We start from the raw sequence: 12,120 nt of genomic DNA, 5'->3' as shown, positions 1-12,120 counted from the left end.
AACTCACATCCAGATGTCTCCTCTGCAAGTTATGAGAATTTTCTCACTGAAGCCACTTAGCAAAATGGAAATGTTTCCTTGAGAGGCTTTGGAAAACAAATTGCACCAAAACTTCTTTTTCCCTCCTGTGGTATGATACTCCTGAAGAATGCAAGCCATAAACAGATTGCTTCAAAACTTTCAAGTGTGGCTTTATTCCAACAGAAGTCCAACAGCAGGGGCTTTCATGACTTCATGGCTAACCCTGGTAAACAGATACTTAATTTAGACAGCAGCAGTGCCAACAACTATTGCAAGGCTGCTCTACCATAGTGCATTTAGCTAGGAAAGAGCGAAGGGATCCAAAACTGGAATTCTTTTTCAATCTACAGTTCCAACAGACTTAAAATGAACCACAACCTGCACAGTTAAGAATGCATTCAAGACAACAGGACCCCTCTACTCCAGCTCCAAATATTCAGTTTGCTTGTGCACAGACTGGAGAGGAGACTTGTCTTTTCTTGAGCTGACGCTTCCTGGACCCATTCCAGTGGAAAAACTGCTGATGCATGCACAATTACAGAATTTTGCTGTCTTCAGTGAGGCTGTGTATATATACTTCATTGGCAAATTTGGCTAGATGCTGGTGATGCTGAAGCCAGAGCAAAATGTAACTTTCTCCTTTGTGTTAGCTCTGCAGTAATGACACTGATAAGAATGTGCTATCAATTTTACCCGGTTTTAGTACAAAAGAGTAAAAATAATAGGGTTTGGGGTTTGTTTTTTATCCTGAAACTTGTTAAAGAAATACACCTAAGACTATCCTACAGAAAACAATTTGTGTGCCCTGTACACAATTTCGAATGTAATTCTGAAGAGGAATTAATAGACACTGTTGCTTCACAACATTCAGACATCAGAGAGAGCATAATGTAATGTTTATTTGCAGTCTCCATTACCTCCAGTCCAGCTTTCACCAATTTTCATACACAAAATACTAGAGGTGTTTTCTATATGCACTCTGCCTCAACTGAAAAGATTTACAATTGTACTTACCTAAAACATTTGGTCAAGATTGGCTATTGCTTATGCAACTATTTACTCAATTCCCTGGCCTCTGTACCAGCAGTGGGAAGAGAAGCACCGACCGGCCAATTGAAGAGTTATCAAAAAGCCTGAATTCAAGAACCAGAAACTCCTAGGAAGCAACCATGTTAAGAGGAGTGTTGTCTGTAAGAACTTTATTTCTTCCATAAAAGAAGGACTACATCATCTAAGCAGAGAGCTTCCAAATTCTATTAAGCAAGGTGGTTTAAGCTACACCCACGGGTTTTTTTGGGGGAGGAGGGATAGGAGGGAGGAGAGGGGGAGGACAAATAACCTTCCCCCAAACAGCAACCATAAAGACAAGCTGTTGAAAACTGGTCACATTTTGCTCTCCTTCAGAAACCAAAAGGGGAAAAACAAAGCAAACCCCCAACTTATGTGCTCGGGTGGATGTATAAAAATGTCATTTATTTAAACACAGTACTTCTTTGGAGGAACTTGCTTGCAGAAATGAAAGCAATGCCTGTGCAGTATCTATCTTTTCAATGTCACTTTAAAAGATATACAATCCTATCTGGATATGCGAAAGCTAATAATGCCAGAGGACAGAGAAAGCAAGTAGGCAGCCCACCATTCTGTGGCATTAAAAAGTGATTAAATGAAATTCACAAAGAGTTTAGTGACATTTCTGATAGACTAATCACATAGCAGTGTTCTAAATAGAGAAACGGACTCATTATCAAAATATTCCCTTTAAAAAACCTTGTAACTTGGCAGAGTACTTAATGTATATATTGTGTGGAGATAATGGCTTCTCACTTCAGATTTAGAGGAATATGGATGAAAAGAGGGCTTCCCATAGCTGTATGCACTAGAACTACTAGTACAATATCCAGACTTTGTTTTAAGTCTCCATGTTTTGGAACAAAGGAAAACTAACTATTGACCCAGTTTATAAGCTCATCTTAAAATCAGCCTGTACTTTAAAAATAAAAAAAATTATTTTATTCAATGGCAGAGTGTTCACCTACAGATACCAATGATTCACTTGAAGCAAAACTTAATTATTTTCTGACAGACTGGTTAAAATTGGCCAGGGAAATCAGAGCTGAAAGCTCAAACACTTTTCAGATATGCAGCAGGATGCACTGCTTCCCACTATTACCTACCTGTAGAGTTCCCCCAGGCTCCAACCCAACGCTGCCAAAACACGGATGTTTCTCATTGTGGCTACTGCATTATCAGTACTTTTTATATAGAGACAATACAGTGCTAGTCAATACAAATACTTGGCTCATTTTTTAAATTCAAGAAGTTGCCTTCTCCATGGCAGGTGTTCTATTTCAGACAGCCACACTGATCAAAACATCCCTACATGGCAGATGCCTAAAAAAACCCCATTAAAAAAATCAAGCCAAGTGGCTCTCAAATCTGTCACAAACACATTCAGGATATTTCTAGCTAAATACAGTGCATAATTAACAGTGATCTTAAAAAGACTTAACCTTTATTTGCCCATTTATTTTAGTCCACGCTTACCCCAACTTTTCCCAGTACACTGGCTGTATCACAAAACAGATTTCTCCACAGCCAAGAAGAATCTTTTTGGGTTGATCATTCACTTTGGAGTTATATTGTACAATATAGTTGTAAGCAAATTCTGAATTCAAAGCATGGGGGTTGGATAGATGAAAACCACACTTATACTGTATACAGAAACTGGCGTTCAGCAGTAATCCCTTTTCAAACATTTTCAATTGCAAACTCATCTATTTTCACAATCAATACATTTTTGTCTGAAAAGTTTATTTTAGTTTTCTGAACACTCTAAAGCAACTGTGCTTTTGATGTTACACAAGTGTTCAGATAGGATTAACAAAAATTAAAATGTTCTAAATTACAAATTTAATTCCTGTAAGAGCTTGAGAAAAGAAATAGAACAGAAAAGCATGACATACACACATTGTGAAGAAACCCCAAATTTTCATGCAATGGCAGGCAAGATGTAAAAAGCCACCCGAATTCACACATTTTTACACCGAATCATCAGAAAAGTACTCTGTAGTAAATCTGTACATCCAAATACATTTGGGATCTACACCTAAGTTACATTATTTAATGTTATATACACTTATTACCCCTTGTATGATGTCTAAAGGAAAATCTTCATTCAACCCAAACCCAAAAAAAATGCAAGACTAACTTGGAAAAAAGGAGAATCACTTTAGACATTCAGTTAAAATGTTGGTTTTGTTTTAATCTAGACCTTAGAGTGTTCATTAAAAAACAAACAATCCTCTTCATTTAACATTTTGCTTTCTAACTGTACAGTAAATTGCATTGCAGAGATCACACTCCGTCTTCAGACTGTATTTTCTTTGGATGGATTTAAGATGTAGCTGGATATTACTTTAAAGATAAATAAAGGGAAGTTGGTCCAACTAGAACAACAGCTGATATATTACATGCATATGGGTTTTTTATATATTTTTAATTTTTTTTTTAAACAAATGAATGTAGGGTAGTTGATATTGCAAATAAACCAAAAAGCACCTGGAGTCAAAATATAAAACATTCCTCCTATCCTGTCAATGGCAGTAAAAATCAGAAGAGTAATCTTTCTGGAACAGTATTTTTACATAATTTAGAAATGTTAAGTACCAGGAAGACTACTAATCAAGTAGTTTTAGCAGCCAAGTTTCCCTCTTTTTATTGAATGGAACAAATGCTTTAAATAAACCGTTTGTCCTCTTCACTGAAGAGAGCTAGTCTATTCATCTTTAATGAGCTAGGTTTTTTGTTTTTTGATGTTGGATTTTTTTTTGGGGGGGGGGCGGGCGGGGAAGATTAGCCACGTACTGTAGTAATGCCTACTGCATATAATCCAAGCATTTGCTGTGAACAGTTGGAGAAAGCAGTCAGTAAGAACCTAGGATCAATGGAATAGATGTTACTTTAAGCCATCCACAAAATGGAGACCCATATAGTGCCCAGTGTTAAAACCCAAATCTCTTCTCGCGCTTTTTGCTGTGCAAGTTCATCCCCAGGAAAAGAGGAACTGATCCATAGTTCAATTTTCTTATTTCCTTAGTCAATTTTCACATTAGTGTAGATTTTACGAACAAAGGCACTTGTTCCCATGTAACCAATAGCTCCTGCAAAACAAACCAAAAACATTGAATATGTTAGAGAGCTGATCAAAGTAAAACAGCAATATAAACCACACACACTTAAACAGAGAAAGTCACATAAAGCATGCACTCTGAACACAGAAAATTATCTACCTGCAGTACTTGTTCTCAAACTCCAATTATCCATGCGCCCCCTGAACGTCTGGCAAGAACTTCCCTAGTCTAGCAATCTAAATCCATTAAGCCATCTTACCAAGAGGCCATGCTCACTTGGCCTCGATAAATATAGCAGCCCCCCTACTGCTGCCAATAACCGGGTCCATTTTTTCTGAACAGAGGGTAAAAAACATACAATCACCCACTCTGCAGGGAAGGTGGATGGGAGGGCAGGTTTTTATTATAAGTTACATGCCTTCTGGATGAGTGTTTTATTGGCAGATGGCTTTTTCCCTCCCACAAGGCACAAATAATAATAGATCCCCATCCCAGGAGTCTTACACTCCAAGGAGGTCTGTACAAAGAGATTAAACAAGTAGCAGTTAGTAGTTAAAGGAAATTGCAACCTGTGGTTTTCAAATTAGTAAGAGTCATGAGCAGAGTATGCATTGTCACAGCAGTAATAAAAGAACAGGTCACTGGGTTTTTGATAGGGGCAACAGTTTATGCTAAACCCAAAATACTGCAGTACGAAGGACATCCAGAAAAATGAAAGACATGCACTGGACCAAGACCTCTTCTCAGAAAGAGATTCAGCAACTTACCTGGTCAAACCCAGAACCCCAGGTTTGCCAGGCTCAGTAAGTACTGTGATCTTATAATATCCACAGGGAATGTCTTCATCTCTTCCAACCAAAACGAGAGTAAGTCAGTTTGGCTAACTATCATGTTTGAAATGAAGTTGAAAATCAAGCAAGAATTAGACTACTGCTGTCAGACTGCCAGCACAGTCATAAAATATGGGAAGGATAGAGAAGTCAGGATCTGTAACTGACTACAGAGAACACCTAACATTAAATCATTAAATGCCTGGATGCTTGGTAAAGAACAGAGAAAAGATATTTTTCCTTCCTTGAAGCAATACAGAGCAAAGGATGAAACATTTGCAGTGAACTAGGATGCATCAGAATTGCAGAAGACATGTTAAATACAAAAGTCTAACCAATGCTAGAAGTTTTCTGCCAAACCTTCATTTTTCAGTACAAATATAAAGGGGGTTTTCTGCTTTTATAAATTATGGCCATACAGACCTGCAGCTAGCATTGCTGTCTAAGGAGTTATTCAGATCTTGGAAGAGTTCTTTAAATCCTGGGGATGATGTGTTAATTTATGAAGTCACAAGATTTTGATTTTTAGACCCCCAAAAGCCCAAAATTCAGACCTAATCAGGAAATCTGCACAAGGCAGACCTGATGCATCATTTCAATGTTTTTGGAGTGGTAAAGACCCTGTGGAGTCAGCTTCTGTACTGCATAGCATTTCAAGGTGTATAAATATCATGGCAACCATTCAGGTGGCCAGCAAATGACAGATCTGCATTACTAATTTGGGCAAAGTAGGGTTCAATTAAAACAAATACAGCATACACAAGATCAGGATGTTGCTTGAAAGCCTGCCCTTTCAAGGAGAGACCACTACAGCATTTGGACAGACCCAAATGCAGGCTGTGAAGAGAGGTGATGTGAGCTTGGAATCATACAGAGGAACATGCAGATTCTTCTGTAGCTTGTCAGGAAATTAATCTGTCTTATGCAGTAAACAGAGAAAATAATGGCACTGGACTCTTGTTTTAACACTCATGATGTTTTTTCCTGTTAAAGGACAACAGACAGACTGACAACAGACCCAATGCCCATTTTAGTTGCTAAACTCAGATACATTCCAGAACTTGTTCTTTGAGAGTTCCTCTAGTGATGTGATGCCAGGTATCACAGAGACTTGAGAGAGCAAAGCATTAATTGTGTTTCACTTGGGATCTAGAGAATGGATGAGATGGAAGTGAGAGGGATGAGTAGAGAGTAGCAGTCACATGAGACCACAAACATCCCCATAAACAAATCATAACCTATTCTGAATCACAGGAGCCTTATCCATGAAGGCCACTAGTGGCCAATACCCAAGGCAGGGGTTAAGCCTCAAGGCTACTTCACAGGCATTGAATAAAGCATGGGGCAGGGAGGCGGAAAGCCTAGGCAATGAGGACTAAAGAATGTCCTCCTGAATCAAATGCAGGGCAGCTGGCTCATCTGAATAAAAAAAACACAGTAAAGAGAAATATTTTATTTATGTATTAAACACCTTACCAGATGATATTTATAACTTGGTTATGGCCTATATAGGTTTAGTGGAAATAGACTGCAATCATATTTCAGCAGAACAAGCTTTTAAATAAAGAAAAATATCCAAATATTTAGGAAGAGCAACTACAAAACAAAAAAAGATTAATTTACATCTATTACTTCAAACCAATTAACGCTTACTACAGTTGTGACTTTGTAAGCAGAGAATTTTTTTAAAAGCCCTTCAGGCATACCTACAGTATTTATCTGGATGCTGAAGTGTGGTATTGCAAGAGGCCTTTCTACACTACGTAGCTCCTAAGCCATCCACTAAGTTGGGGAATAAGTTTTATTCTTTTCTGTCACTAAGAGGAAAGGGAAACATGAGGAGCTCAAAAGGTTTGGAAGTTCTCATGGGCTCCCTACTGTCCAGCCCCAGAACTGAGATGCTCTGCAGAGAGCAGCCAACTTTGTGGATCAAAGCATCCCACTACATGTGGGGTTTGAGTTCACTAGGCATTGTCAAGGGCATTAAAACCAGAGTTGGATGATACATGCCTACAGAGTGTTTCCCTGCTGCTGCTTTGGGCCCTAACGAGTTGGTCTCGTACCCAACTGTGTGATAGCGAACGCGCCCATTCGCGTGAGCCCCCACAGAACAGCTCCACACACTTTTCACAGGACACGTACAGTCAGGAGCACGCACACTGCACAATTCCTTAACACAAATGTCTTTGTTAGACCTCAATGGCTGCAAGTTCCCTAGACAAATGCTTTTTGACAGGGGATTTTTTTTCTTCACTCCACATGCTGAAAATAGGAGTTCTCAGTAAAAAGGAATCTCACAGCTTCTCTTCCAACACACTTAAAAAGACAAAAAGAAATCTCAATAGTGCTGTGGAAATAAAGTTTAGTGTGCTAAAGTATTTTCTGTTTTTGAATAAATTTGGATTTTACTCTAATATTCCATCAAATAGTGTCCTACTATGAGTAGAAAGCATTTGACAATCTTCCTTTTCCATGTTTTAAAAAACATTTTAATTACAGAAACCGGTGGGCAAGCTTGGCTTCTGCATCATACACATTTTAATCAATACCAGCCTGAGCACTTTAAAAAGAAAAGATTAGAGCTGAAAAGTATAAGCCTATTAAAGAAAAAAAATGGCTGCAAGACTACCAAAACAGCAGGGAAGTCTTGTAATGTGCCAAGAACCTGATGAAGCAAGATTAGACTGTATGAGAGAAAAGGGGAACAGGTACTCAACAGTTAAGAGATTAATTCCCTCCCCTTTTTATAAGGGTGGGTAATTGTGATATTACCCACCCTCTTGAGATATCAAGAAATCTATACTTTACAGAATTAAGTTCCTGTAAGATATCATGTGTCTCATATAAACTAAAAGAAATCCTCCCATTAGTTACAGGACTATTCATTCACTGCTAAGAAGCATTAAATAAAGATCAAACATAAAAAGCAAATAACATCATAGAAAAGTGCAAAAGAACCAAGAAGTACTTTCTGGAAGTCATAAATAAGAGGATAAAAATAAAGTTAACAGGTGAACAAGTTTATTTGACTTTATCAGATGACCTCCATGCCATGAACTATGTTTCTCTCTAAACATTGTCAAAACAGTATCTTAAAAAAGCAATGAAATCCAGCTGCACACGGGTGCACTCTGCACTCTCCTCACCTGTGAATATTTCAATACTTATTTGTCAAATGTTGAACTGAAGTTTCAGCCCTTTCTGCTCTGGTCACCCTCATATACACATGCCACAAGATACAGACAGTACTGTCATCAGTATTGTGCTACCATTTGTGCCTCAATGGATGTACCCAGCTCCTTGTCTTGGGGCAACAGTAAAAACTGCGACGCAAAATGCTAGTGTGGACTCAACTTAATTTGGAATTTATTTTGCAGAATTTCTGGCCAAATATTGAGTCTTTCAAGCTTGCATTGAGGGTGAAATTCTCTGCACAGTGCATAAATTATCTTTCTGCCAGAAGACACAATCCACAGAAATCTTTTATATTAGGTAGGAACAAAGCATAAGCAGAGAACTCTTCAGATTCTTCTTAAAGATTCTATGCTTTTTGAGCAGACCTTGCAGACACACACATTCCACCACCAAAACCATAAGCTAAATTCAGAAATATGACGGTCTGAAAAATTCTGTTAAAAAAATGTCAAAATATCTGAAACTTACCACACATTATTCCCAAAGCTGTGCTAAATACTGCCATATAACCAAAGTAAAATGATGTCTGAAACAAGCCATACATCCTGAAAAAGAAAGACAGGAATTTATGTTAGGTATTTTCCTCAGGTTTTTTTCAATAAACTTACTTGGCACTACAGTAACTACCACTTACTTTGTCTTGAAAAAGTAGTAGTAAAAGGAGTACATGTAAACATAAATCGCAGTTGATGCCGCAGAAAGAAAGCTCGTCCATTGCCTAGAAGTAAACACACATGTCCATCATGCATCCAGCCAAAAGGATTCCCAAGAAGATGTACAAGGCACTTGGAAAAGACCCATCTAGACTGAAGAAACATTACTTTTCTACAAAAATCTCACAATCTGGTTCACTATGCAAATTATGCAATACTTACCACCTGTAATCCTCTGCGTTTAGCAGGAAATATGTACAAACGATAGTCACACAAACTGTCACAATGCAGAGGATAACCAGAACCAACATCATAAAGCCATAAACGTAGTAGATCTTGTAAGCCCAGAATGAAGTAAAAATGAAATACCTGCAGAAAGTAAACAAAATATGCAGATGATATTGTAATTAAACTTAAATTATTATAATGTTTAATCAAGCTGTCAAGTAGCTGATATACTCACATTTCAATAAAAATTGATCCAAAAGGGAGGATTCCACCCAGGCAAACAATAACAGCTGGTTCCATGAACCTGAAAGATATTAGGATTAGGTTAGGGACAATTTTAATTTTTCATTTATAAACATATTAAGACCAGATAATTAATATAGCACAGGGCATTATTTAAAAGGCATGAAGAACATTTCTGTCTCATACCAGCATATTAGAATGAAGATTCCCTCAAAAATGTCATGGGTAGGGATAAAAGAAGGAGTTATTCTCAGGAACATAACACTCATACCTATCACCTGCAGGCAATAAGGTTAACCATCTAACCAGCCTCAAAGCCACAAAAAGAATCTCTCTTGCCCAGAAGGGGATTAAGCAATCAAACCTCATGACTTCCACTAGCCTTGAATGAAGGCAGTGAAAACTCAGTGCTGTTGATGGCTACAAACACAGCAAACAGTACAAAGAAAATTTTGCAGGATAATCGTTATATAATTAAGAACCAGAGTTTATTTTTAATGCCATACTGAGTCATGAACATATGGCTAAAAATGAATGCTCAGCTACCTGTAGATGATACTGTCACTTACTAAAGGTGACCTCTGTGTAGTACTTGCGATGATGCTGAATCTCACTACTAACCAGTGATTTAATTTGCAGCTTCTTTTATTATTTATAGGGAGAGTTGTCTAAGTTGATGGTGTGCTATTTCATCATCTTCAAGAGAAGTATCTTATTTCTTTTTATCTGTCATGCTGATCCAGAAAAATCCATCAGATTCCCAAGATACAGGTCACAATATAAATCACTTCCTAGCATCTGAGCTGCACAAGTCATCACTAAAAAGAGACTTAGTGTGCTGCACTTCCTGGACATCACAGGCGTACATGTTTCAGTGCCCCCTTCACTTTGTCTGTTCCATTCCTCTGAACAGAGAAAGCAAGAAAAATCTATTTAAAAAATCCTTTGAGGATATTTTAATTTCCACAGCTTGCTGCTTCCGCTTCAGAATGAAATTAATAGGAAAAAGTGACTGCATTCATAATTTTCCAAAAACTTAAGTGTACTTTTTGAGACTAGGCACCCCTTTACATTCACTTCAAAAATAGTGAAGGCTTCTTCACAATTCAAACCATATACCTGTAATATTTTAGGCTCTGTGCCATCAAAAAAAGTGCAGAATTGGGAACAGCATTGCAAGCTTCTCCCACCATCACTCTGCAAATATGTCTCAGCTTGTACACTGAGACCATTAATCAGAACAGTTCTGCCTCCAAGGCACACTCAATCCTAAACCTCTAAGAGGCATTACTAAAGAGGAGAGGTTTTAGTTTCAAGATACCTAGACAAGAACTGCATTGGCTCCATCCCCTTTATACAGGGACTAAAAAACATTTCAGGCAAAATGTGATTCAGTGATCCAGGAGTGTAAAGTCTGCTACAACTATTAACCATGGTGTTTTAACTCGGGAGAAACATCATATTAAGGAAACATCAGCTGAGCTGTTCTTTTAGACACAACTCAATTTAAATAAAAAGTTATTTCAGAAAAACTGAGGAAGTTATTTTAAATGTACAGAAGTGATTAATTCTAGTTAACATTCATGCTCATCTTTACCATTTCTTCTCTGGTATGGGACGAGGCACTGCATTGACACGACATGGAAAATTAGGCTGTCCTGACAGATTTCGGCCAAGAATTGTACCAACCAGGTTCAGTGGAAGGATGACAAAGAAACAAATACAGCACACTGCCACCTGTAAGCAAAACAATTGAAGTTGTTATTTAAAAAAACACATATAAGACAACAAAAAAAGATAACCAACCAATATTAGTCCTTAGTAGTTATTGCTGTAAACTTATACTCCTACTATGAAGCATTAGTCAACATATACCTAGTTTATCAAATGGAAGCATATTTTTCCTGAGATACTTTCTAATAAACATTATTAAGCATATTTTCATGAATCAGTTGAGAGAACAGAACCATTACACTGTTTTACTGTTTCCATCTAATCATTATACTCAATACACTGCACAGGAAATAAATGGAAAACCTTCATGGTACTTCATAACAGAAAATGTCATCAGTGTCTCTTACACTTTTGCAGAGTGCTATCCCTGGGAATTAACATCTAGCAGCTAGGCAGTTGCACACAAGATTACAACTGTTAGGTGCAAAATTTTTAATCCAGTCTCAAAAAGACCCAAACAAGAATTACAAAGCCATGTCAGAATGTCACCAATCAAAATTTTGGGTTCAATTTTTTCCACTGTGCATCAACTAGGTTATTAAGAACATAGACTGAACTAGTAAACAGTGACCACTGGTTTGCAAAGATTACACTATTTAGAAGCACAATGGCCCTACTTACATGAAGAAACCAAGTTTATGCACAATGCAGCAAAGTCAAGCCAGTGTTCCAGCTCTTCCCAATGGAACAACCTCCCTAAAAATTTACCATGAATCATCTTTTTTTTGCTAGTATACTTATATAGCTCTATTTTTGCTATTCCTTGAAGGCAACATAGTTTATCTTCCAAAACAGGAAAATTTCAAGTGTTTACCAAGATATTCACTACTCTTAACTCTTTAGCACAAAATGAATTAGCATTAGACAGTTCGGTAACTTTTTGATATTGATAATTAAAGACAGAACAGTTGCACATAATGCAACAACCACAGTTCTGAATGCTGACCCTGTGACCTTTTCTATGCAAACATATGAAAATACTGCCTTTTAATGGCACTGTTGCCTGAGGCTCTGTGTATACCCTGGTGCCTCCTGAGAAAGAAGCTGTATTCATCTTGCACTCCATCAGAATGCAAACCATGGCAG

At 37.6% G+C, this 12,120-nt stretch overlaps 1 protein-coding gene across 3 annotated transcripts in view; it reads right to left on the bottom strand.

Annotated features, from left to right (window-relative positions):
* Nucleotides 1-2,008: 2,008 nt before the first annotated feature.
* The window catches only part of TM9SF3 (transmembrane 9 superfamily member 3), a 44,773-nt gene continuing 34,661 nt past the window's right edge, over nt 2,009-12,120 (bottom strand). For all 3 annotated transcript variants that reach the window (XM_027700055.1, XM_027700056.1, XM_027700057.1), the window contains exons 10-15: nt 10,898-11,037; nt 9,293-9,361; nt 9,052-9,198; nt 8,811-8,894; nt 8,645-8,721; nt 2,009-4,181 (exon numbers count right to left, since the gene is read on the bottom strand). In XM_027700055.1, coding sequence (XP_027555856.1) covers nt 4,114-4,181; nt 8,645-8,721; nt 8,811-8,894; nt 9,052-9,198; nt 9,293-9,361; nt 10,898-11,037 — 585 coding nt within the window. In that variant the 3' untranslated portion in view covers nt 2,009-4,113. The remainder of the gene's footprint in view (nt 4,182-8,644; nt 8,722-8,810; nt 8,895-9,051; nt 9,199-9,292; nt 9,362-10,897; nt 11,038-12,120) is intronic.

The sequence above is a fragment of the Neopelma chrysocephalum genome, unplaced genomic scaffold, assembly GCF_003984885.1.
Source record: "Neopelma chrysocephalum unplaced genomic scaffold, ASM398488v2 Primary Assembly neopelma1_143, whole genome shotgun sequence".
Lineage (NCBI taxonomy): Eukaryota > Metazoa > Chordata > Aves > Passeriformes > Pipridae > Neopelma > Neopelma chrysocephalum.
This window is presented reverse-complemented; position numbering and strand designations above follow the sequence as displayed.